The sequence below is a fragment of the Natator depressus genome, chromosome 19, assembly GCF_965152275.1.
Source record: "Natator depressus isolate rNatDep1 chromosome 19, rNatDep2.hap1, whole genome shotgun sequence".
Taxonomy (NCBI): domain Eukaryota; kingdom Metazoa; phylum Chordata; order Testudines; family Cheloniidae; genus Natator; species Natator depressus.
In genome coordinates this window covers 925,536-951,411 of record NC_134252.1, presented here as the reverse complement: position 1 = coordinate 951,411, position 25,876 = coordinate 925,536, and the positions used below count along the sequence as shown (strand labels likewise).

The 25,876-nt window shown below is 47.2% G+C and overlaps 2 protein-coding genes across 11 annotated transcripts in view; both read right to left on the bottom strand.

The window, feature by feature from the left end:
• The window catches only part of MTF1 (metal regulatory transcription factor 1), a 31,448-nt gene extending 22,360 nt beyond the window's left edge, over positions 1-9,088 (bottom strand). Inside the window, exons 1-2 of the mRNA XM_074934615.1 lie at positions 8,993-9,088; positions 7,223-7,684 (exon numbers count right to left, since the gene is read on the bottom strand). Coding sequence (XP_074790716.1) covers positions 7,223-7,633 — 411 coding nt within the window. The 5' untranslated portion in view covers positions 7,634-7,684; positions 8,993-9,088. The remainder of the gene's footprint in view (positions 1-7,222; positions 7,685-8,992) is intronic.
• Positions 9,089-16,349: 7,261 nt separating this feature from the next.
• INPP5B (inositol polyphosphate-5-phosphatase B) overlaps positions 16,350-25,876 on the bottom strand; it is a 47,507-nt gene continuing 37,980 nt past the window's right edge. For 8 of the 10 annotated variants that reach the window (XM_074934232.1, XM_074934234.1, XM_074934235.1 and 5 more), the window contains 9 exons: positions 23,920-24,055; positions 23,106-23,216; positions 21,994-22,156; positions 21,566-21,801; positions 20,251-20,364; positions 19,669-19,753; positions 18,111-18,238; positions 17,747-17,858; positions 16,350-17,355 (listed from right to left, as the gene is read on the bottom strand). In XM_074934232.1, the coding sequence (XP_074790333.1) occupies positions 17,231-17,355; positions 17,747-17,858; positions 18,111-18,238; positions 19,669-19,753; positions 20,251-20,364; positions 21,566-21,801; positions 21,994-22,156; positions 23,106-23,216; positions 23,920-24,055 (1,210 nt within the window). In that variant the 3' untranslated portion in view covers positions 16,350-17,230. Of the gene's footprint in view, positions 17,356-17,746; positions 17,859-18,110; positions 18,239-19,011; positions 19,319-19,668; positions 19,754-20,250; positions 20,365-21,565; positions 21,802-21,993; positions 22,157-23,105; positions 23,217-23,919; positions 24,056-25,876 lie in introns of those variants that run through there. The other 2 variants (XM_074934233.1, XM_074934236.1) reach the window with 2 other exon arrangements.

Here is a 25,876-nt window from a genome sequence, read left to right as displayed (position 1 = left end):
TAAGAAAAGCGAAATTCTCTGCATAGAAGTTTCAGTTAAATATTGGAATGGGGCTCACTTATACAGCATCTGGAGTTGAAATGTATTTTAATGTTGGGCAAATTTACTGTGGAAGCAAGCTACACAGGGAAAGGTTGTCCTAACCCCTTAGTATTATAGGAATAGAGTAACATAGGTTACGGTTAGTCAGGCTTTTGACACAGTCCCACGACATTCTCATAAGCAAACTAGGAAAATGTGGTCTACAGGAAATTACCATAAGGTGGGTGCACAACAGGTAGAAAGACTGTACTCAAAGAGTACTTATCAGTAGTTCACTGTCATAGTGGGAGGGTGTATGTAATGAGTCAGTCCTAGGTCCAGGACAATTCAATAGAGTGGAGAGTAAAAGATGACACCAAGCCTGGAGGAGTTGTAAACTCTCTGAAGGACAGGATTAGAATTCAAACGGATCTTGACATACTGGAGAATTGATCCAAACTCAACAAGATGAAATTCAATAAAGACAAGGCAAAGTACTTAAATGGGGAATAACTGGCTAGGTGATCATACTGTCGCAGAGGATCTGGAGTTAAAGTGGACCTATGATGAGATAACTGGCTCTGTGGATGAGGGAAAAGCAGTGGACGTGTTGTTCCTTGACTTTAGCAAAGCTTTTGACACAGTCTCCCACAGCATTCTTGCCAGTAAGTTAAAGAAGTATGGGCTGGATGAATGGACTATAAGGTGGATAGAAAGCTGGCTAGATTGTCGGGCTCAATGGGTAGTGATCAATGGCTCCATGTCTAGTTGGCAGCCGGTATCAAGTGGAGTGCCCCAAGGGTCGGTCCTCAAGCTGGTTTTGTTCAATGTCTTCATTAACAATCTGGAGGATGGTGTGGATTGCACCCTCAGCAAGTCTGCAGATGACACTAAACTGGGAGGAGAGGTAGATACGCTGGAGGGTAGGGATAAGATACAGAGGGCCCTAGACAAATTAGAGGATTGGGCCAAAAGAAATCTGATGAGGTTCATCAAGGACAAGTGCAGAGTCCTGCACTTAGGACGGAAGAATCCCATACACCGCTACAGACTAGGGACCGAATGGCTAGGCAGCAGTTCTGCAGAAAAGGACCTAGGGGTTACAGTGGATGAGAAGCTAGATAGGAGTTAACAGTGTGCCGTTGTTGCCAAGAAGGCCAATGGCATTTTGGGATGTATAAGTAGGGGCCTTGCCAGCAGATCGAGGGATGTGATCGTTCTCCTCTATTCGACATTGGTGAGGCCTCATCTGGAGAACTGTGTCCAGTTTTGGGCCCCATACTACAAGAAGGATGTGGAAAAATTGGAAAATGTCCAGCGGAGGGCAACAAAAATTATTAGGGGCCTGGAACACACAACTTATGAGGAAAGGGTGAGGGAACTGGGATTGTTTAGTGTGCGGAAGAGAAGAATGAGGGGGGATTTGATAGCTGCTTTCAACTACCTGAAAGGGGGTTCCAAAGAAGATGGATCTAGACTGTTCTCAGTGGTAGCAGATGACAGAACGAGGAGTAATGGTCTCAAGTTGCAGCAGGGGAGGTTTAGGTTGGACATTAGGAAAAACTTTTTCACTAGGAGGGTGGTGAAGCACTGGAATGCGTTACCTAGGGAGGTGGTGGAATCTCCTTCCTTAGGAGTTTTTAAGGTCAGGCTTGACAAAGCCCTGGCTGGGATGATTTAATTGGGGATTGGTCCTGCTTTGAGCAGGGGGTGGACTAGATGACCTCCTGAGGTCCCTTCCAACCCTGATATTCTATGATTCTATGACCACAAACCAAATGAGTCAACACTATAATGCAGCTGTGAAAAAGGCTTATAGGGTGTATTAACAACAGTGTCATATGCAAGACATCAATGTCCCACTTTAGTTGGCAGTAGTTAGGCCCTTGTGTCTAATTCTGAGCACCACACTTTAAGAATATGGACAAACTGGAGAGAGTCCAGAGGAGAGCAACAAAAATGATCAAAAGGTTTAGAAAACCTGACCTATGAGGAAAGCTTAAAAAAAACTGGGCACGTTTAAGTCTGAGAAAAGACAATTGAGGAGGGACCTGATAACAGGCTTCAAATCTGTTAAGGGCTGTTATAAAGAGGACAGTGATCAATTGTTCTCCATGTCCACTAAAGGTACGAGTAGCAGCAATGGGCTTAATCTGCAGCAAGGGAGATTTAAGTTAGATATTTTAAAAAGTTTTCTCCCTGTTAGGGTAGCTAAGGTCTGGAATAGCTTCCAATAGACGTAGTGGACTCCTCACCATTAGAAGTTTTTAAGAACAGGTTGGACAAACACTAGCCAGGGATGGTCTAGATTTACTTGGTTCTGTCTCAACCCAGGGGGCAGGATTTGATGACTTTGAGGTCTCTCCAAGTCTTATATTTCTGTGGTTCTATGAACACCTGCTTTTCAAAGTCCATGAGCCCTGAATGCCATGATAAACTATACAAGTGGTATCAAAGTGTGAAAACGAGACAAACCTTTTAGAAAAACACAACGAGGAGTCCAGTGGCACCTTAAAGACTAACAGATCTATTTGGGCATGAATTTTCATGGGTAAACAAGAAGTTGGGGGTTTTTTTTTTTTACCCATGAAAGCTTATGCCCAAATAAATCTGTTCGTCTTTAAGGTGCCACCGGACTCCTCATTGTTTTTGTGGATACAGACTAACACGGCTACCCCCGATACAGACCTTTCAGGAATCACAAGTGTTAGATCAATGCAGGAAGGGCAGTTACCAAGTGCTGACAGCACAGTAACTCTACACTCTAGGGAAAGGGGTGGTGAGGAAAAGCACCACACACCGAAGAATTCTGAATAGCATGGAAAATATTTAACTGCCAAAAGCAGCAGGGGAGGGTGGATTGTGGAAGGAGAGAGAGACTGCATAGACAGAAGTGAAAGAATCAAAAGCAAAAAGCAAGCATTGCCACAGTAAGAAAAGCAGCCTTGGCATTTACAACAGGAGGGCAATGGATAGCTCTTTGGTGTCACACAGCAGCCATTATGGGGTTGGAGGAGACCTACAGCCTTCAACTCTCAGCACCACAGACTAAACCTCTCTCTTTTTCAACTGCTTCTGCCTAGCAGCGGAGACCATTCTGCCAACCCTCACCACCTCCAATCTAACTTGCTTTACAAAGAGATGCCCTTGCCTGCAGCATCAACTGCTCATGGAAAAAAAATAGTAAATATTCCACGATTCTATACCCCCGTAATTGGCAGTTTTTAAGAACAGTTTAGACAAACACCTGTCAGTGAATGTCTAGGTACACCCGGTGGTGCCTCAGCCCAAGGAACTGACAAGATGACCTCTCAAGGTCTCTGCCAGACCTACATTTCTATAATTCTATGAATTTTAGCTGTCCTTAATGCAGCTGAAAACAAGGAGGAGCCAGCACCATGCCCACAGACCATCTGAGAATTGCTGCACAGGATTTTTTAGAACAGATTCAGTCTGAGACACTACTTTTGCTTATTTAACCGGGTACTATCTACTCACAGGAGCCTGCAGGGATTACTCACTCAGTTCTGAAGAGGGCCACAAGCAGAAACATGTACTGGATGGCCTCTTATGAGTGGGTACAAACATCTGCAAAGGAACGTCAATGGGCTAACTGGATGGAAAGGGGAACCACACTATCAGCCAGATATGGGGGTTTGTTTCTTATTCCTTGGTCTAGTATAGGACAGCACAGAGATAGAGAAAAAGATAAAGAAAACACTGGACATGTTTAAAATGAAAAGTATCCTAAGCCTAGATAACAATCATGCACCAGCTTTCAGAGAATTGAGGACAAATCTGAAGTTTTAGCATTTTTAAAATGCTCCTCCATGACAAGATAGAGAACTGGGAAATCTAGCATCCACGGGAGAGGAGAATCATTGTGCAGAGAAGGCAATAGCAATGTTGTATTAGTTAAAACACACCATGCAGCATGTTTGATTTAGTAACAGCAAGACAGCTGATGCAAGGTATCTTTGTTGAGCACTGCAGAACGGTTACACATCTGCTCGGCAGCTTAAAAAGTTCATCTTATAGTTGTAGTGTCATAGGTTGAGACAAAGCACGAGAAAGGTCTGGCATATAAAGTAGACTGGTGGATTAAAAACAGACACAAGGTAGGAAAGTGAATTTTATTAGCTGGAAAAAGGTACATTATCTTTCCTAACAGGACTACCAGCTTTAGTACCACTCATTACTAATACACATCAGCACTAAAATAAACTGGATTCCTGGTAATGCAGTTTGTCCTGAAGTTATGGTGCAAAGTGCTGCATCAAAAAGCTCCACGTGCAGGAGAATCATCTTTACATCAACTACTGCAATACATGAAAGTGTTTTACATACTTGTGAGCTACTCAAGATTGTGGCCACTACCAGAAGCTAGTAACAATCGCTTGGTCCATGGGCTGCACATATAAGTGGTGAGATGAGGAGCTATACAACGATATTCAAAGCAATACACATCTTTTAGTACAAAGGGCAAGTGTTTGTTTACTATAGATAAAAGGTCTGGGAAGAGGGGACCAAACATCTAAAATGAAGCTGTCATGCAGAGTACAGAGCAGGAAAAGATGGGAGTTTACCAGAAAAAGGCTTAACGCCATCACCACCAATGAAACATGGCACTAGGACACAGCCACAGATGGCAAAAGACAAACTCAAAGCAGTATCAGTTCTGTAGAAGGCAATTATAGCTATGTTGTGTATTCGCTTTGCAAAGAAAGGATAGCACAACCTTGGAGGGTAACCAGAAGGAGCCTACATTTTACACATATACATAAGTAGGGGCTAAGAGGAAGTAAAGTTTATCTTTATTGGTGAAGAAAACCTGGTGGCATATAGGATGGAACATTGTCCATCTAGCTAAATTGTTCAGACTGCTGAGTAATTCAAAACTGAGGGAGCACAAATTACAAGATTAAACTGAGTTCAGGGTGAATTAGTACCAGTGAATAGGAAGCTTATGAAACTAAGATGGAAGATGATGTAAGTACTAGCTATTCTCATGGGGAAAGTAGTACTAAAGGTAGAATGAGATGTTGTAACAAAATAGAGTTAAAGGTGACCCTCCAAACTAAAGAAATTGGGACCAAGCCCTTTTACTACTTTGTGAACGTTCATAAATTGTTTCTATTTTGCTTCTCTCTCAAATATAAGCAACGTCAAGTCATCTTCCCTGTTTCGTAAGGGCCAGAGAACTAGTGGGATAGCTTTTTCAGACCTTAATTGAAGGTGCAAGCGTGTTTAGTCTTTAAAGATCTTTCCTCCCAACTAGTTGTCAAGCATTTAAATTGAGCAGACATAAGACCACATTTTCCCAGGATTCACTTTTACTGTACCCCCTACTACTAGCTCTCTAGTCATCTTCACTCCTCTACAAAGAGTGAAGGAGTCATTGCCTGAATTTACAGCATATAACAAAGCAGAAAAGACAATTACAAAAAAAAAAATCTTCCAAGCCTTTCGAACACCTCAAAAAGTAATAGAGGACAATCCTATTTTTTACACATTTGGAGAAGGAACCACATTGATTTAGCTCACACACACCACTATTCTCAGACACTGGAAGTGGCAAGTTGAGTGTCCTATAAAGAACAAAGGAAAACTGTAGCATGACACGAAAATAAATTGTAGTAATAAATCAGCGGTGAAGAAGGCAGGGTGCAGCAGCCAGTAACACTACTGAAAATTGGAAAAGAAAATATCCCATTTGAGTCCTAGGCTAACAGACTTGCTGACTGAGACCCTCCGGTCCAGAAACTGCATCTCTGACTTGAAAGCAACTGCTGCTGCTACTGAACCACTTTCACTTTGCCAAGTGAACGTCACTCAAGGTCCCCTGCTTTTTTTTTAATATATACACAGAACATTTTTTCATGTTCTGTGTGTATATAAATCTCCCCACTGTATTTTCCACTGAATGCATCCGATGAAGTGAGCTCTAGCTCACGAAAGCTCATGCTCAAATAAATTGGTTAGTCTCTAAGGTGCCACAAGTCCTCCTTTTCTTTTTGCGAATACAGACAAACACAGCTGCTACTCTGAAACCTGCTAAACTAAATTATTCAGGCTTTCAAACCCAGATTCCATTCTAACTAAAGGCCCAATTCTGCAACCCTTACTCACAGAGAGGATCAGTTACACAAGTAGTTCCATTGGCTTTAATGGAAATACTCATGTAAGTCCTCCTTCACCATGAGCAAGGACTACAGAACCAGCCCGAAGTCTGAAATGCTGACAGATTACATTAACACTAGTCAACCAAAGATACCCCATACAATTCATTATTTTTGGAGAAAATTCTTTTTAGTAAGTCTGTCCGAACCCACTTTGCTTTCAACACAACAAAAATTCACTATGAAAATCATGTATTCTATTGCTAGAACCACCCATTTCACAGGAGTCAGCTGGTTCGAAAGGTCACATTTTAATCAAGTACAATTGTGACTTCCTAAAATTTCACTTGCTGCTGATTACAGTGCCCCCGGTAATAACGCTGTAACTAAGGTTATGTCAAGCTTCTGTTTCAAATCCGTGTGGGTGACGAAGATTTAATATTTTAGAAATTTCAAATCACAATCGGCTGGAAGTTGACACTTAATTGGGATGCAGAAATTTTCCTAAGCCAAACTTGGTACACCCCAGGCTAAGAAAGCTTATATCCATTTTAAATGCTTAGTTTTGGCAATATTTTTAAGAGTTGTGAAAGACTAATCAAGCTATTTAGAGAGAAAGACCACTAAAGCACATGCACTATTATCATGGTCCTTATTTTCCAGTCACCTTTTATTACTATATTTAGTGGTTACTGCACTGTCATGAAACACACTGGGGTTCTCTTCACACAGTAACAGTTACATAATAAGGTGAACGGTCTAAGTAGTGAGAGCAGGAGAGACTGTGAATCAGGACTGATACGTTACATTCTTGATTCTAGCTGCTGACTCACTGTGTAATCCTGGGCAACTTATCATGTACTTACCTACATAACCACAGAGCTACTGTGAAGCTAAACCTAATGGTTGAGATTTTCAAAACAGTTATGTGGAGTTAGTCATATGTTTTCCTTTAGTGTGCAGCTAAATTCTCAGTACCACTTGGGAAAAAAACCTCAACAATATCTGCAAAGTGCTTTGAGATCACCAGATGAACAGCTCTCAAGATGGGCAAAGTTCTACGATTATAGTTGGTCACTTACTTCTTTACGCTTGGTTTCTGGGCATTCAGATTGCAAAGTGAGAGTAGCTCCTTCGATATTTCTTGGCATGGGAGTTGAACCAGGATTTATAGTCAAATGAATCTGATCTGGAGAAATAATATGTTGCACATAACCCTGGGACATTCCTTCATGATCTATTAAATGAAATCCTTCTTCATGACCCTCTGGTAAAAAAGGCAAGTGATCTCCACATTGTCCTTCATCCTCATCATCTTCTAATGTCCCATGGTCTTGTTCAATTAGAACAGTTGTCCTGTCATAAATTGTCCCAGATGATGAAGGAACCAGACCATTTTTGTCCATAAACCTCATCATTTTATCATCTTGGGTCAGTTCATCTTCCTCCGCTTCATAGTAGTGAATGCTGCCATCAGGACTATTTTCCCCCATGGTTTAATGGAATTTAGTGCAGCATCATGAAATCAAAATGTAACAACTCATCTGTAACAAGAGTAGCACAAGAGTAAGAATATCAATATTTAGATAAGGACTTCACCTAAATCCCTCAAGGGTGTGAACTTCAACAAGTTTATATTTCCTGTCCCCATTAATTCACTTCCAGAAACCTTGTCTCGTTTTCAGAAAATCGAGACAAATAGTGCAGGACAGTTTTTATTCAGTTCGTATAGGAAAATACTTTCAAGAGTGCTCCAAATCTTCTAAATGGTTAAAAAATATATTGTATGAGACCTGAAAAGAGCCTATAGTTCTCTTTTAGATTTAGAAGAAACATCCCTCCATAGAGGTTGGGCCTCTTGTACCTAAGTCTACTAAAAGCCACATGCAAATGACTGTATATTGCCAGAGATTAACTAGGTGTCTTGAAATGATGAAACAAGCAAGAACCTCTTTGGGACAGGGCTGTCTTTTTATTGCGTGTTTATACAGTGCATAGCACAACAGGACCCCATTCCCTGACTGGGCTCTCTAAGCGCAACTGCAGCAGAAATAGTTTCAGATATTTACAATATAAAGTGCTAGAGTTAATGGGTTCTAGTATGTTACTATAACCGGCTTTTTTTCTGTGCAAAAGTCTCCCAGAGTTTATAAAAACAAGCTGAGCGCAAACATGCCCAGGGCATCAGAGCATATTGCTCTCCCACAGACAAGACAAACTGTCACTTTGCTGGGTACGTTGCCCACTGTGGACCATCTCTTGCTTGCTGCCCAGGGCTGCACTCGCTGAAACGGCATGAGCTTTTCTAACACGTTTGAACCTCAGGGCCGGACTGGAGACAAACGACTACTGGACGTGAGACGGCACCAACCACAAGCCCTGAAAAACCACCCCCAGGAGCCAAGCAGGGAACAGCGAGTGCCTATCACCAGCCCTTGATCGCTGAGCCAGGAGGGGAAGGGCCAGGTGGGCATGGGGCTGCTCCTGATATAGCAACAAAGCACGGGCTGAGGCCGGGTCCCCTGCGCTCGGCGCTGCACACTCCCCCCGCCCCCCCCGGGCTGAGGCCGGGTCCCCTGCGCTCGGCGCTGCACACTCCCCCCGCCCCCCCCGGGCTGAGGCCGGGTCCCGCCCCCTCGTTTGCCCCGCGCTACGGACACAGGCCGGGCCGCCCAGCGCGGGCCCGGGGCGGCGGGCTGACCCCGGGCGGGCTGACAGCGCGGGCCGGAGCCGGGGGCCCGGAGCGGCCGGGCGCAGCCTGCGGGCCCCAGGTCGCGCTCACTGGGCCCGGCAGGGCCCCGGGCCGCCCTGCCCCGGCCGCAGCCCCCAGGCTGGGCGCGCCCCGCTCTCACCAAGCGCCCGGTAACGGCGGCGGCGGCAGCGGCGGCCTCCCCGCGGCACCATGATTACCCAACGCATCACTTCCGCTTCCGGCACTCCCGCAGCACGCCAGACCCGCCCCTTCCGGCCCCGCCCGCGAGGAGGAGGCGGTTGGGGTGGGGGCTGAGGGGCGGGAGCTCCGGGGCCGTCGAGAGGGCGTGGCCTCACTCTGACAGGGGGAGGCTGTGGGACTGAGGAGGCGTGGCCAGCAGAGGGGGCGGGGCCTCGTGCGAAAGGGCGGGGCCAGTAGGGGTGCCGTGGGGCGGGGCCAGCTGGGACCTGTGTGCAGTGGGGAGGGCTGAGGGCTGGGCAGCAGCCACCCCATGCTCAGGGGCAGGGCAGGCCGGGCCGGGCCACAGAGCAGAGGGGGGTCAGCCCAAAGGTCCATCCAGCCCAGAGTCCTGCCGGCCGAGAGCGGCCAGTGCCGGGGCCCAGAGGGAGCGAACGGAGCAGGGCCTCACCGAGGGATCCACCCCGTCGCCCGTCCCAGCCTCTGGCGAACACAGGCCGGGGACCCCATCCCTGCCCATCCTGGCTAGTAGCCATTGATGGACCTGTCCTCCATGAACTTTTCTAGCTCTTTTCTGAAGCTTGTTATGGTCTTGGCCTTCACAACATCCTCTGGCAAGGAGTTCCACAGGTTGACTGTGCCTTGTGTGAAGAAATACTGCCTTTTGCTTGTTTTGAACCTGGTGCCTGTTAACGGGGCAGCAGGGCTACAACTCCTCACAGGAACAGAAAGGTGTGGCCGTTTTGAATGTAGGGACTCCCGGCAGCATGGCTGCATTGGGCCCCGGGTGTGTCCTGGGACGGGGTCAGTCCAGTCAGGACATGGAGGGTAATATTTACCCTCCTCTCGTTCAGGGAATATGGTGTGTAGTTTGGGGCGATAACCCACTTCTGTGTTTTAACCACGCACCACTCTTCAGGTCACTGCCTCAGGTCACCGCCTCGGAGACAGTAAGTGCTCAGGCATCACAGTGACGCCAGGAGTAGAACTGCCAACTTTCTAATCGAACAAAACTGAACACCCCTGTCCTGCCTCTTCCACAAGGCCCCATCCCCGCCATCTCCATCCCCCCTCCCTCAGTCACTCGCTCTCCCCCACCCTCACTCACTTTCACCAGGCTGGGGCAGGGGACTGGGGTGCAGGAGGGGGGTGAGTGCTCCAGCTGCAGGTGCGGGCTCTGGGGTGGGGCCGGGGATGAGGGGGGGTGCGGGAGGGGACTCCAGTCTGGGGCAGGGAGTTGGGGTGCAGGAGAGTGTTTGGGGTGTGGGGTCCCAGCGGCGCGTACCGTGGCTCCCAGGAAGTGGCCGCCAGGTCCCTGCAGCCCCTAGACGCATGAGTGGCCGGAAGGCTCCGCGCACGCACAGGAACTGACCCCACAGCTCCCATTGATCACGGTTCCCAGCCAATGGGAAATGCGGAGCCAGCCCACACGGAGCCTCCCTGGCCACCCATGTGTCTAGGAGTTGCAGGGACCTAGCACCCACTTCCAGGAGCTGCATGGAGCTAGGGCAGGCAGGGAGCCTGCCTTAGCTCCGGGCCCCCGTTGCACCATGGACCAGACTTTTAATGGCCCAGTCAGCAGTGACAAGCTTGAGCCGCCAGGGTCCCTTTTCGACCAGGCGTTCCGATCGAAAACCGGACGCCTGGCACCCCGAACCAGGAGGGAGGCGATAGTTCAGCCGCCTTTACGTGTATCAAGATGATGAGGGTACCTAGCTGCCAAGGAGAAAAATGGGCTGTGACACATGCCCACCTTCTAAGGCACGGTGGGAAGGGCAGATTTTCATGCTTGTGACATGGCTTGAGCTCTTCCAGGGCCAGGTGAAGGGGTGTTAATTCTTACTGCACTTGCACAGACTGGAGTGCTGACCTTTTATGGCTGGTAACGATGAACACATCTAATTATTTGACACTCCAGTGCTGCCCAAGAGCCAGGGCAATGTACAACAGCATGCCTCTGGGGACTGTGCTTAACTCCTGACGCATGGCACCAGCTTTGTCCTAGCACTCCCTACCCTCTGCTGTTCTGCCTATCTCCACGACCTCTGTGGATCCTTGGGAAATCCATGTCCTTCAATCGCTTGTGTCAGCCATAAACATTTGCATAATGTTTTGTTCTCTCTTTCAAGCCATAGCTATTACCTGGATGGGTCCCAGCAGTGAGCCCTATGCGACCTTCCGTGGTGCCTCAGATCACTGCACCACCCAGCTTTCATCTCAGTGCTACCTTAGTGCTTCTTGGCTCTGCTCACCAGGTTCTTATTTAATCTTCAGGGAATTATGTTGGCAACAAGAAGAAAGCCAAGGAAAGTGTGGGCCCCTTACTGAATGAGGGAGGCAACCTAGTGACAGAGGATGTGGAAAAAGCTAATGTACTCAATGCTTTTTTTGCCTCTGTTTTCACTAACAAGGTCAGCTCCCAGACTGCTGCGCTGGGCATCACAGAATGGGGAAGAGATGGCCAGCCCTCTGTGGAGATAGAGGTGGTTAGGGACTATTTAGAAAAGCTGGACGTGCACAAGTCCATGGGGCCGGACGAGTTACATCCGAGAGTGCTGAAGGAATTGGCGGCTGTGATTGCAGAGCCCTTGGCCATTATCTTTGAAAACTCGTGGCGAACGGGGGAAGTCCCGGATGACTGGAAAAAGGCTAATGTAGTGCCAATCTTTAAAAAAGGGAAGAAGGAGGATCCTGGGAACTACAGGCCAGTCAGCCTCACCTCAGTCCCTGGAAAAATCATGGAGCAGGTCCTCAAAGAATCAATCCTGAAGCACTTACATGAGAGGAAAGTGATCAGGAACAGTCAGCATGGATTCACCAAGGGAAGGTCATGCCTGACTAATCTAATCGCCTTTTATGATGAGATTACTGGTTCTGTGGATGAAGGGAAAGCAGTGGATGTATTGTTTCTTGACTTTAGCAAAGCTTTTGACACGGTCTCCCACAGTATTCTTGTCAGCAAGTTAAGGAAGTATGGGCTAGATGAATGCACTATAAGGTGGGTAGAAAGCTGGCTAGATTGTCGGGCTCAACGGGTAGTGATCAATGGCTCCATGTCTAGTTGGCAGCCGGTGTCAAGTGGAGTGCCCCAGGGGTCGGTCCTGGGGCCGGTTTTGTTCAATATCTTCATAAATGATCTGGAGGATGGTGTGGATTGCACTCTCAGCAAATTTGCAGATGATACTAAACTGGGAGGAGTGGTAGATACGCTGGAGGGGAGGGATAGGATACAGAAGGACCTAGACAAATTGGAGGATTGGGCCAAAAGAAATCTGATGAGGTTCAATAAGGATAAGTGCAGGGTCCTGCACTTAGGATGGAAGAATCCAATGCACCGCTACAGACTAGGGACCGAATGGCTAGGCAGCAGTTCTGCGGAAAAGGACCTAGGGGTGACAGTGGATGAGAAGCTGGATATGAGTCAACAGTGTGCCCTTGTTGCCAAGAAGGCCAATGGCATTTTGGGATGTATAAGTAGGGGCATAGCGAGCAGATCGAGGGATGTGATCGTTCCCCTCTATTCGACACTGGTGAGGCCTCATCTGGAGTACTGTGTCCAGTTTTGGGCCCCCCACTACAAGAAGGATGTGGATAAATTGGAGAGAGTCCAGCGAAGGGCAACAAAAATGATTAGGGGTCTAGAGCACATGACTTATGAAGAGAGGCTGAGGGAGCTGGGATTGTTTAGTCTGCAGAAGAGAAGAATGAGGGGGGATTTGATAGCTGCTTTCAACTACCTGAAAGGGGGTTCCAAAGAGGATGGCTCTAGACTGTTCTCAATGGTAGCAGATGACAGAACGAGGAGTAATGGTCTCAAGTTGCAATGGGGGAGGTTTAGATTGGATATTAGGAAAAACTTTTTCACTAAGAGGGTGGTGAAACACTGGAATGCGTTACCTAGGGAGGTGGTAGAATCTCCTTCCTTAGAGGTTTTTAAGGTCAGGCTTGACAAAGCCCTGGCTGGGATGATTTAACTGGGAATTGGTCCTGCTTTGAGCAGGGGGTTGGACTAGATGACCTTCTGGGGTCCCTTCCAACCCTGATATTCTATGATTCTATGAATTCTATCAAAGAGATCTATTGAGACTGCTTTCTCATAGACTCTGTCAGAAGGGACCACTGTGATCATCTAGTCCAGTGGTCACCAACCGCTCGATTGCGATGTCGATCCTAGAGGATCTCCCAGTCGATGGCGATCTCCGGTGGCAGCGCAGTGTGGCTGCCAGGAAGGCTACCCTGGCCCACACCGCTCCCGGAAGCGGCCACTGTAGCCCCACGGCCCCTGGGGCAAGGGTTTCCCTCCACACGTGCTACTCCTGCCTGCAAGTACCACCCCCGCAGCTCCCATTGGCTGGGAGAGTTGCAGGGGCGGTGCTTGCTGAGAGGGGGCAGCACACGGAGCCATGTGCCCCCCCACCCCCGCCCCAGGGGCCGCAGGGGCACATTGGCCCCTTCCGGGAGCGGTGTGGGGGCAGTGTAGGCAGGGAGCCTGCCTTTGCCTCACTGCTCCCGCTGCTAACCGGGAGCCACCGGAGGTAAGTGCTGCCCGGCAGGAGGCCGCACCCCAACCCCCATCTCTAAGTCCCCTCCCAGAACCAGCACCCCATACCCTCTCCTGCACCCCAACACTCTGCCCCAGCCCAGAGCCCCCTCCTGCACCCAAACTCTCTCCTAGAGCTTTCACCCCTCACTCCCTCCTAAACCCAACCCCCGCCCTTGGCTCAGCCCAGAGCCCCCTCTCACACTGCAAACCCCTTGGCCCCAGCCCAGAGCCCGCACCCCCTCCCAAACCCCTGCCCCAGCCCAGTGAAAGTGAGTGAGGGTGGGGGAGAGGAAGGGGAATGGAGTGAGTGGGGCAGGGCTTTGGGGAAGGGGTGGGGTAGATCCTGAGTTGCCCTTAGATTCAAAAAGTGATCTTGGATGTATAAAGGTTGGAGACCACTGATATAGTCTGACCTTCTGCACATTGCAGGCCACACTAACCTACTCAGGCCCTTATTCAACTGTCGCAATTCATGTGATGCTGGACGACCAGCCAAATTCCCTCACATAGAATCATAGAATATCAGGGTTGGAAGGGACCCCAGAAGGTCATCTAGTCCAACCCCCTGCTCGAAGCAGGACCAATTCCCAGTTAAATCATCCCAGCCAGGGCTTTGTCAAGCCTGACCTTAAAAACCTCTAAGGAAGGAGATTCTACCACCTCCCTAGATAACGCATTCCAGTGTTTTACCACCCTCTTAGTGAAAAAGTTTTTCCTAATATCCAATCTAAACCTCCCCCATTGCAACTTGAGACCATTACTCCTCGTTCTGTCATCTGCTACCATTGAGAACAGTCTAGAGCCATCCTCTTTGGAACCCCCTTTCAGGTAGTTGAAAGCAGCTATCAAATCCCCCCTCATTCTTCTCTTCTGCAGACTAAACAATCCCAGCTCCCTCAGCCTCTCTTCATAAGTCATGTGCTCTAGACCCCTAATCATTTTTGTTGCCCTTCGCTGGACTCTCTCCAATTTATCCACATCCTTCTTGTAGTGGGGGGCCCAAAACTGGACACAGTACTCCAGATGAGGCCTCACCAGTGTCGAATAGAGGGGAACGATCACATCCCTCGATCTGCTCGCTATGCCCCTACTTATACATCCCAAAATGCCATTGGCCTTCTTGGCAACAAGGGCACACTGTTGACTCATATCCAGCTTCTCGTCCACTGTCACCCCTAGGTCCTTTTCCGCAGAACTGCTGCCTAGCCATTCGGTCCCTAGTCTGTAGCGGTGCATTGGATTCTTCCATCCTAAGTGCAGGACCCTGCACTTATCCTTATTGAACCTCATCAGATTTCTTTTGGCCCAATCCTCCAATTTGTCTAGGTCCTTCTGTATCCTATCCCTCCCCTCCAGCGTATCTACCACTCCTCCCAGTTTAGTATCATCTGCAAATTTGCTGAGAGTGCAATCCACACCATCCTCCAGATCATTTATGAAGATATTGAACAAAACCGGCCCCAGGACCGACCCCTGGGGCACTCCACTTGACACCGGCTGCCAACTAGACATGGAGCCATTTATCACTACCCGTTGAGCCCGACAATCTAGCCAGCTTTCTACCCACCTTATAGTGCATTCATCTAGCCCATACTTCCTTAACTTGCTGACATGGCTATACGCATGCTCGTGTGTGTCAGTCTGAGCTAGAACTTATTCTCCTCACCTGTGATCTGAGAGGGTGACTGAACCAAGAAATGACGGGGTTTGTGCAGTTCAGTATGAGCATACTATAGAGATCTGGGAACTTAACTACATTTTAGAAGTTTAGAAGCTGCCCCTGTGCAACCCCACTGCCGTCAGCCCAAATAATTTCATTTAGGTGGTAGAGGTACTATTTAGACACACAAACTGACCCAGGATGGGGCTTTTAAAAAAATAAAATAAAAGGACTTTGAAATATTGTTAGCTAGTGAATGTCGGCAGTTCCTCTTGGCATGACAGCCAAACACTGAAAATAGGTGGTAGAAATGGTTAAGGTTTCCAGGTTGGCACAGGCTGAACATAGCACAAAGGTGATAAAGCAACCACTCTTTCTGTGGGCAAGTGCCAGGCTGTTTCCGCAGGCTAGCAGTTCCCTCTAACACCAGCTTCACTGCCAATCTTGATTTCAGGTCAGGGAAGGGAGAGAGGGTTATAGCTAAAAGAGAACATAGAGCACGAATGCATGTGTTCTGCTGAAGGAGCAGGAACCAGGAGAGATGTTGCAATCCTTACGTAAGATCTTCAAATGGCTTGTAGTTTTTCCTCACAGGCTAGAGCTGTCCAGACGCAGTATAGAGTAGACTGTGGGGAGGTTCCAACCTATTTACCATTATGAGCCACATATGAAGCTCTCTGTATGTTATGTGGGCCATATCTACACAATATATATACACTACCTGTATGACCCTGAGGATGTCACATGGGCTGCAGCTGGATGCTGACTGGGCCACAAGGAGCCCATGGGTTGAGAACCACTGGTTTAGTGGAACTAGACCAGTGAGGGGGAAGGTTTTTACTCCTAACTGTTGATGGGATTGATGGAGACACAGGTGTAAAAGACCAGGAATTCCTCAAACTAACAAGAGAGAAAAGGAAATGTATCTAGTAGGGGACGAAAGTAAGGCTGAGAACGCTTTAACCCCCAAAACCACAGCAAAACCGGGAAGCCAAGTGACAGACCACAGACTGCAGCTCTACCCAGAGAGGAGGAAGTGGGACAAACACTCACTGTAGCTATTGTTAACAGGATTATAGCATCAAAATATAATTAAATTATAGAAAAAGTTGCCACTCTGTACAATATGATGGAATACAATGTTTAAAACAGAATTTGCAAAGCTAAACAATTCATCAATACTGTAATTTCATCGACCCAATATTCTTAGTTACCACAGAACCATCTCACATTATGCTGGCTATCAGTCACTGCCCTGATAACAAATAGCAAACATCTTCAGCAAATGAGCTGATCTACATAGGTCTGGATAACAGTATTTTCACAGTCTCTTCATCTAGATATAAAATTGTTAAATTTCTTCTCATTCACCTGATTGCGTGACCTCTGAACAAACCCAAAGCAAGGCTCTTCGATGCACTCTACTGATCAGTTTGTGCAATGCTAGCAAGAGACCTGGGAATTCCTGTTCTGTAGCTCATTTCTCACACTGCTTCATGCTTTTTAATGGATGGGATTTAATTAAAATGAACAGACCAAACACCCAGACTAGCCAACAGGAAAAGAGGCTGAAAGGCAGGCTGAGAAAGTGCACTAAGAATGCATCCGATGAAGTGTGCTGTAGCTCACGAAAGCTTATGCTCAAATAAATTTGTTAGTCTCTAAGGTGCCACAAGTCCTCCTTTTCTTTTTAAGATGGCTATTGTTATTTAAATAAAAGGAACCTTAACATTGAGGTTTTAATACAAGTTAAATAATTAAAATACAGTATAAAATGTCAGTGCTCTGTGTCTTATAAAACTTATTTAGAAATTCAATATTCTTTACAACTTAATACAGTGATAACTGGTTCTACATGTCTGATCTGTATTTAATATCAACAGATTGTACTCTGAATAAAATACTGTAACATTCTGAAGGTGCTACGCTCGGTACAAAAGTATTTTTACAGTAACTTGATAGCTTCATCTAAAAAACAAATTAGCTGCATCTAGAATTCATGGTGAGTTGCCTTCTCTCAAGAGGAACTGCTGGATGAATTGCTGAGCCTTCCTCTTCTCAGTTACATCAGGCTTAGGATGTTGGGGAGGAGGTCGCAGCAACAAGCCACCAAATATACTAGCTGCATAAAAGACACAATAAAAGCCAGTCAATAGCCAGATGTCAATGATAATTCCCCGCAAAAGAAAACTGGGGAGCACCTGGGTTCCACTTGGGGATGGGTGGGAGAGGAGGAGGAGCGGGTAGTTCGAAGTCGGCCATCACAATTTTTCCTTTTTTCAGCAGCACTTTTTTAAAGTTCTACATGCCAAAAGAGAGTGATTTTTGGTGTGACAATGCCTTATTTTCTGCGTTCCTGGCCGAAGTCTGATTCCTGCCAGGTTACATACCAGGCACCAGAAATAGCAGACAGCAAGAGACCACTAATGCAGTCATTTCAGAGAAACACATGGCTTGTTATATGAACTACTACAAGTCCCCACAGAGAAGACTGGTCACTTTCTTCACCTTACCGAGAATATTCACATCCAAGTGGTTTTTCCCTGAATTTTTCAGTAGTTCTCGTAAAAATGCCATCAGATAGTTAAACACATTTTTATGGCATATGGGCAGCATGGAGACAACCTGGAAAGAAAGCAAGAACTGTACTGTGAAAAACCACCAAGAGATTGACTAGAAGCTCAAAGCATCGATACAATTATACAAGCCTTAATGATACATAATAAAAACCAGGAGCCCCAGTGCTAGGTACCTTCTAGAGCCATGAGACTGTACGCTCATTTGGGTTTGAGCCCGTTATCTGCTTGGCACAGAACACTCAGACTCAATGTTCATTTAAGGCATTATGTTAACCCTCTGCAGCAGGGCCTGCATTACCTGGCTGCTCAACGTGTAATCGTTGGCATAATGCAAGCAGTTGTTGTAGAGGCCGTAGCAGATAACAGGCTCTGGCAGGCTTTCCAGGAACAACAGCAGGGCCTCAGCTACTGAATGGTTGCTGCCGACTGACCCAATGATGGTTAAAGAAAAGGTAGTGCAGTGATCTGGTTTGTTAGCATCTCTGCTGAACCTTTAATCAGTGGTGAGACCTCAGCACAACTCCCACACATGTTCACAGCTGGTAGATAGAGCTTGCGCAGATACTAAAATGTGTATTGGCATCCAATCTGCAAAAATTGTCTGTGGATAGCCGAGGATTTGCAGGACTCTACTTACTGTGGCCGGGCTGAGGCTCCGAGGCACCCCCCTGCCAGAGCCCAGTCGGGGAGAGCCGCACGGGCTGCTGGGGGGAGTCCGTGCGAAGTCACGGACCCTCCCCCTGCCCTCAGCTGGGCAGGGAGCCTGGTGGGTGGGGACATGGCCAGGGGCTTCTCTCAGCCCCCCTCTGCCCTGCACCGCGGGCAGGGGGAGGGCCCACTGCGGCTCCCCACAGTTGCCCACCTGGCTCTTACCATGGCTGGGCTGCGGCTCCGAGCCACACCCCCCTTCCCCTGGCCTGCCAGCACGGGTCTCCAGTTCCAGCCAGGGGGACGGCTCAGAGCCACAGCCCGACCATGGTAAGAGCCGGGTGGGCAGCTGTGGGCAGCCACGGTGGACCCTCCATCTGCCTTGGGCGGGGAGCCTGAGCAGCCCCCGGCCTGTGTCCCTGCCCCCCAGGCCTCTCCCAGGGCAGGTGGAGGGTCTGCACTGCTGTTTCTCACAGCTGCCTGCCCGGCTCTTACTGTCAGAGCCCTGCGCGGATACAAAATTTGTATCTGCATCTGCGCTATCTGCAAAAATGGTCCCCCGATATAAAGCAGATACCCGCGGATTTGCAGGGCTCTACTGGTAGAGTTTGTACTATCCCGACTGATTCCACATAGCAAACACTGGGACCATTTATACCTGTCATTTACCAGTCACTATTCTATTCATGTTCTTACACCACACTAGTCTCTCTAGGATCTGAACACCTTCCAGAAGTCTATTAAGCAACGTGACTAACCTTTGTCATGTGTTTGTTCTCTCCTCCTTTCCCCAGGGGAAGACGTGTGCAGTGGAGTGTTTTGTTTTGGATAATCTATATTTTATGTATACACATATTGCTATATGTTTACATTAGAGAAGACAAGGTCAAAGAAGCATGCCTTGCACTTTGAGCAAGGTGGGAAGGTTTGGGATGGGCCTTAATTCCTGAAGGAATTCACTCTAGTATTGGGGTGGTCCCAAGCAAGCTTGGTCATCCTACACTGACCATCGGTCCATTTAGCAAAGACCTGGCAGACACATTGTGACTTGATATAATCAGTGCTAAAGAAACACATCTCAGTTAACAGAGTACAAGGGACACTAAAATGTAATGGAGCCCCCAGAGCTGCTTGAGGCTCCAAGTGTAAAGTGGTTCTAGCACAGGATACACAAATCAGCCTCACTGAACATTAGTTCCAAAGGATACGGAGTGTATCAAGCATTGCCGTATCCAAGCAGTCTCGGATCTGCTCAAATTCAGATCTTAGGCCTGGCTGCTGAAACAGGTCTTCCTGCAACAGAAAAATCACAGATGTTAGACTCACAGAGAGGGAAACAAACAGAATAATCTGTTACAATGCTATTTACTGTAACCACGTGTGACCCATACTTTACCCAGAGACCCCACAATATGTGTACAAGGGGTGCCATGAAAGTCTCTCCAGACTGGTGCATATCAGTAGGCACCATATTGTCAACCGTTCTAGCCCAGGTTACTGTATTGCAGTACGAAACAAAACAAAAGAAAACAGCTGTTGACATGCATTACTTGGATCTTTACACAAAGTCAGTCTCCTTCACGATCAGTGTATTCAAGGGGCTCGTGCCTCTTGTCACACAAGTCTCCTTTATACCTCCTTACACTGGCGAGAAGGGACTCTTCCCACTTCTGGCCAATGTCCACGCTGCTAGCATCAACAAAAGCTGCTAATTTCCATGATGTTCTTCAAAACTCAGCTAAGTGTCTGGCAGAACAGAGGGCGGTTTCTCAAATGCAGACATTGCCTACCTGCTGGGAAGCATTGCGGTACAGATGATCCACCATCATCCACAGCTCTTTGGGGATGTCCAGGGGCTTCTCATCCCGAAAAACGTCATCACTCATCTGTAGCGGCAGCAGGGTCTGCAAAGGAGCAAGCCAGACTCTTAGTTAACTCTGCAAAGCACTAAGAGTGAGAGACAGGGGTGTTAGCGCTAAGGAACACTACGGAGTAGGGCAGCCTCACCAGCTGGTCTGAGTACAGACTAATACAGCATAAACACTTACACAGCACCTCCACCTGCAAGGGTGGCAAACTGCTTCACGTACGCATGCACACACACAAAAACACACAGATTTCCAGTACCGCGCCCCTAAATGAAATAACAAATGGGCACCAAATGCACACCAGTGAGGAGGAGGCCTCGGACACTGAGGTAGATCTCTACTCATAGGAAAAGTGCCGTGGGATCTTTAACACCATTTTTTAACATTCTGCATGGAACTCAGTTAGCTCAAAGAGCCCAGGTGATTGTGAAAACACTGCATCAGAGAAAATAAGTTGCATCAACCAAGCCAGCCCCTTCTGGGGTTAAGGGAACAGGTGGTGTCAATGTGATTATTGGAGATAAACCCCATAATAGTAATAAAAGGAAATTGGGAGAATGCTCATTAACACTATGAGAAGAGGGGGCAGCTTGAGGTTTAATAGCCTGGCACTGAGTGAGGGTTCATAGAATCATAGAATATTAGGGTTGGAAGGGACCTCAGGAGGTCATCTAGTCCAACCCCCTGCTCAAAGCAGGACCAATCCCCAACTAAGTCATCCCAGCCAGGGCTTTGTCAAGCCTGACCTTAAAAACTTCTAAGGAAGGAGACTCCTCCACCTCCCTAGGTAACCCATTCCAGTGCTTCACCACCCTCCTAGTGAAAAAGTTTTTCCTAATATCCAACCTAAACCTCCTCCACTGCAACTTGAGACCATTACTCCTTGTTCTGTCATCTGCTACCATTGAGAACAGTCTAGATCCATCCTCTTTGGAATCCTCTTTCAGATAGTTGAAAGCAGCTATCAAATCCCCCCTCATTCTTCTCTTCTGCAGACTAAATAGTCCCAGTTCCCTCAGCCTCTCCTCATAAGTCATGTGCTCCAGCCCCTAATCATTTTTGTTGCCCTCCGCTGGACTCTTTCCAATTTTTCCACATCCTTCTTGTAGTGTGGGGCCCAAAACTGGACACAGTACTCCAGACGAGGCCTCACCAATGCCGAATAGAGGGTGGGGGGGTTCTACTGGGCTTGGAAAGGCAAGCTTCCCAAAGATCTTCAGCTCACTCATTAACCTACCAGTTCTCGAATGGACTCTGCCGACATGTCCCGGATAGGTTCTCTCATGTAACACAGTGTCTGGATCGGAGACCCAAAGCAGCTGGGCAGGTAATTTCCTGTCACAGACAGGAAATAATCCTTCCCCCTGTCAAGGTGCAAAATCAGAATGTCTTCGAGTTTCTCTTCTCCTGAGTTCAAACATGTAGCTGTTGATTTATTAACAAACAGTTCCAATTCGATAGTCATTTCAGAATCTGCAGGAAGAAAATAAACACATGCTCAGTAAATACAGTCATGAAACCGACGAATCCTATCAAATGGCAGATTAATACAGGGGCCATGACAGACTTCAAACAGAAAGGAGAACAAAGTGGAACAAGCCAGATACCGGTTTATTAATATGGGATGAACAGTTAGAAGCAGAATCTTCTGGAAGAGTCAGTCACCTGGTAACAGGAAGCCCTTACTGGGGTTTGCAATCAGCCACTCTTTGCAGTAGGTGTATTCATCCAGTTTGTTGATGAATTCAAATTGGCAAGGCACTTGTCCATTACGGATAGTAAAGGTCTCCACCTGCAGCTGCATGTATTTCACATCCTTGAAGAAGAACTAGGAACAAATATTGCCAGTGTCACCATCTCTTGCTTCTCCATCACCACCCACAGCCAGCAACTTCCTCAAAGAGAAGGGAAAGGTCCTTCCCCTAGAACATCTATGTGCCTCAGCTACTTAATCATTAGTTAATGAAATATCTGCCATGCCTGAACATTAAACACCCAGCTCCTGACATTAACTGTGACCTGCCAAGGCTGTATGTTTCCTAGGAACCCAGGTCATCTGTGCCAGTCAGCCTTGTGGGACAAATTCATTGCTGGTGTAACTCCACTGAAGCTAGATCTACACAGGGGGACCTAAATGCTCCATTTGAATAGATTTTCTGGTATCCAGCACTCCAAGCAGAGACATTCACGTAGTGGACCTTCTCCAGACATCTCAGCAGTTCAGGGTTTATTAGGTTTTATGTTTTTAAGAACAAGTTAAAGTGAGGGATACAGTTATTCCACCCTGCACTACTCAACTGGGGCACGGAGGGTGGTGTACTGTTTGGGTTTTTGAATGGAAAGTACCCGTTCCCAGCAGCTATGGAATATCTGTGCAAGCCGCAGAATTTTATAAGTCACTAAACAAAATAGTGAGCATTCTACTTTGCACTCACTGGTACCAACTGCTTTACATCCTGGATCCCAGAGTCCTTTAGCAGGCCTGAGTTAGGACTCTCATTCTCATTTACGGAGGGGCAAAGGGAGGCCGAACGGGATAGTGACTTGCTTTGGGCCTCACCATGACTCTGTGGCAAACCCAGGATTAGAACTAAGGAGCTCCTGATCGCCAGTTCCATGCTTATTCCTCTATCTTAAATTTCCCAGGAATAGACCCTATAAGTCCTGACTCGCAGCCCCCGGTGCTTACAATTACACTGGACTACCTCTTGGTTCTAGGATTCATTTCTCCCTTGAGCTGATGGCCCTGGGAGGGAAAGTATGGGAACATGTCCTACCTCCGTCTGGGAAAGGATCACCGACGGGATATTGGCATTCTCCATTTTATCCAATGAGCGCACTATTTCCTCAAAGGCTTTTCGGTAGAGCTCCTCATTCACAACCTTCACCTGAAAGGGGAACACACCTCACCAATGGGCATTTACTGTGTCTCTGCAGGAGAATTGTAACAGTCTGAAACATATGGAGCAACCTGATTTTAAAGAAGGCTGGAATCAGAAGCGCAGGTAAAACACATGGAAAACTACTGCAGATTTATTACCAAAAGTAAGTTAAAATGGAACCAGTTTCCAGCCTTTACCAAAGAATTCATTCCATGCAGGAAAGCGTCTAACGTGAATAAAATGGGCCAGTGTCTCTGACCCAACATTTGCCCACTGCTGGGCAGGCTTCTGGCTTTGTGGGAGGCTGCTCTACCTAGCAGATAAAATCAGCCAGCCTGCATTGGGATCAGCTTGTTAAAGCCTGGCAGCGAATTACACTCCTGTCAGCTGATGTAAACGCTGCAGGTTTCCAGGGAAATAGGTAAAAAAGGAGGAAACAAAGTGTAAGGGGACATTCATGAACAACTACCTATTTCTGCTCATGGATGAGCTCAACTATATGTTGCCAGGAGCAACAGGCTCGGAGTCACATCTGTGTTTTACTGAGAACAACGGTCCCATTTCAGGGCATTGTTATCAGGGCCAAGCTAGGGGAAGCACAAACACAGAGCAATAGCTTATAAGGGAAGAGAAGGAATCAGTACAGCCACTGTGACTACCTTAGGGAGAGGGTTAGCACTGTTACTACTATGGATAATGGTGCACCTACCTCAATGTCAAACATGGAGCTCACTGGCTTATGGTCACTGTTTTTCAAAGCCATGTGGCTGCGATAGCTCAGCTGAGAAATACTCTTCCCTTTCCAGAGGATCCGATCACACCACGCTGGGGCACGACACTTCTCACTAAAACAGGAAGCCACAATTAAAGCTTTCCCAGAAGACAGTCCAGGGGCAGTAACAGTGCAAGGCAGAGAAGAACTTTGCCACGAACAGGCATCTCTCTGGTGGCAGAGGGTTAGCCAGTGCTCTACCAGGACCCACAGCTTGTTTCCAACACATTCTCTGTGCAAAGCTGCAGAGGGTGGGTGTGTCTGTCTACGTATTTCTGTACCATCATTCACCTTTGTTCTTGTTAAGAGGAGCAGGTTTTTTCCCCCCTCGACACTATACGAGAAGCAGCATTTAGAGACTATCCTGAATTGCTTCAGACTGGAGGGACTTTGGAAAAAGCAAGAAAGCTCCCAGTTTTAAAATTAAATTTTCCTCTTAAAATTTCTCCTTTAGCACTGTTGAGCAGAATCAAACATTCTGACCCTTGCAGCCAGAATCTACAATTCAGCCAGATCAGCATGGTACAGAATGGCTGGGCAATACATGAAGAAAATATTCACCCAGTTGTCTTTTGAGGGATGCACATAGGTATCTGCAGTAAAGAAAGCACTCTTTGTGACAAGTCAAACCAAGCCAGGAAGGATTCTACTGGGCATCAGCAAATAAAAGATCTCCAAAAATTCTGTTTGAAAAGGAAGGAAGTGATACATTGGAAGAAGCTTCAAAACTAAGGAGATCAAAGGGTTTATTCCTGGCAGGGGGTAGGGAAAATCCAGCAAATATCAGAGTCAGAGTAGAGGGGGCAGCACAAGTGCCCACAAACCTAGTGATGGGATTCCAAGTCTTCCAAAATGTGTCCAAGGAAGAGAGTCTGGGACATTTACCTTGGCACTGGACTCAAAGAAACAGTTACTCTCCTGTACAGTAACTGTGATTCTTCAAGACTGTACACACATTCCACTTTAGGGTGTTTGCACGTCCAGAGCACTCCAGCCAGAGACTTTTGGTCAGCAGTACCCATTGGGATGATGCACATACCTTGAGTATCCTCGAATCTTCAAAAGAATGCATGAAGGGCAGGGCGGGGCGGCCCACCCCTTCCTTTGCACCGGAATCTTGCCGTTATCAGAAGTAGCAGGGATCAAAGGCAGGGTCATGGAATATATATTTGTACAGCATACCTCGAAAAACCACAGCTACTGTACAGGTAAGCAATTGTTCCTTCTTCTTCACGTGCTTATACCCATGTATATTCCATTTTAGGTCATACCCAAGCAATGCCCCTTTGGTGGTGGAGACTCGGAGTCAACTGAAACAGCAACAGACTTTCTTTCCAAAGTTTGCATCAGCTCTGGATGCTTTGATGATGGCATAACTGTGAGCAAAGGTGTGTATGGAGGACTATGCAGCTGCTCTGCAAGCGTCCATGATTGAAATCTTTCTCAGGAAACCCTCTGAGGTAGCTCAAGCCCTGGTAGAATGTGTGGTAATTCTTGCTGGAGATGTCACATTTGCTAAGTCATAACAAGTCCTGATGCATGAGATGATGTTTGTGCTGAAAGAGCTTGTCCTCACATCCGTTCAGTGTGAGCCACAAAGACTCAGACAGGAGCTACACAGCTTTGTTCTGTCAATATAAAACAAGAGTGCTCTGCAAATGTCCAATGCATGTAACCTCTTCTCCTCCTCATGAGCGGGCAGAAAGAATATCAGTAGATTTATTATTTGATTTAAATGAAAATCCGACACCACTTCTGATAGCAATTTCAGATGAGGCCTTCATGAAATTTTATCTTTATAGAAAACCATACACGGAGGTCCTGCCATCAGAGCCTGCAGCTCCTCTCCTCTCCTAGCACATGTTATTGAGGCTAAGAAAGCTGTCTTAACTGG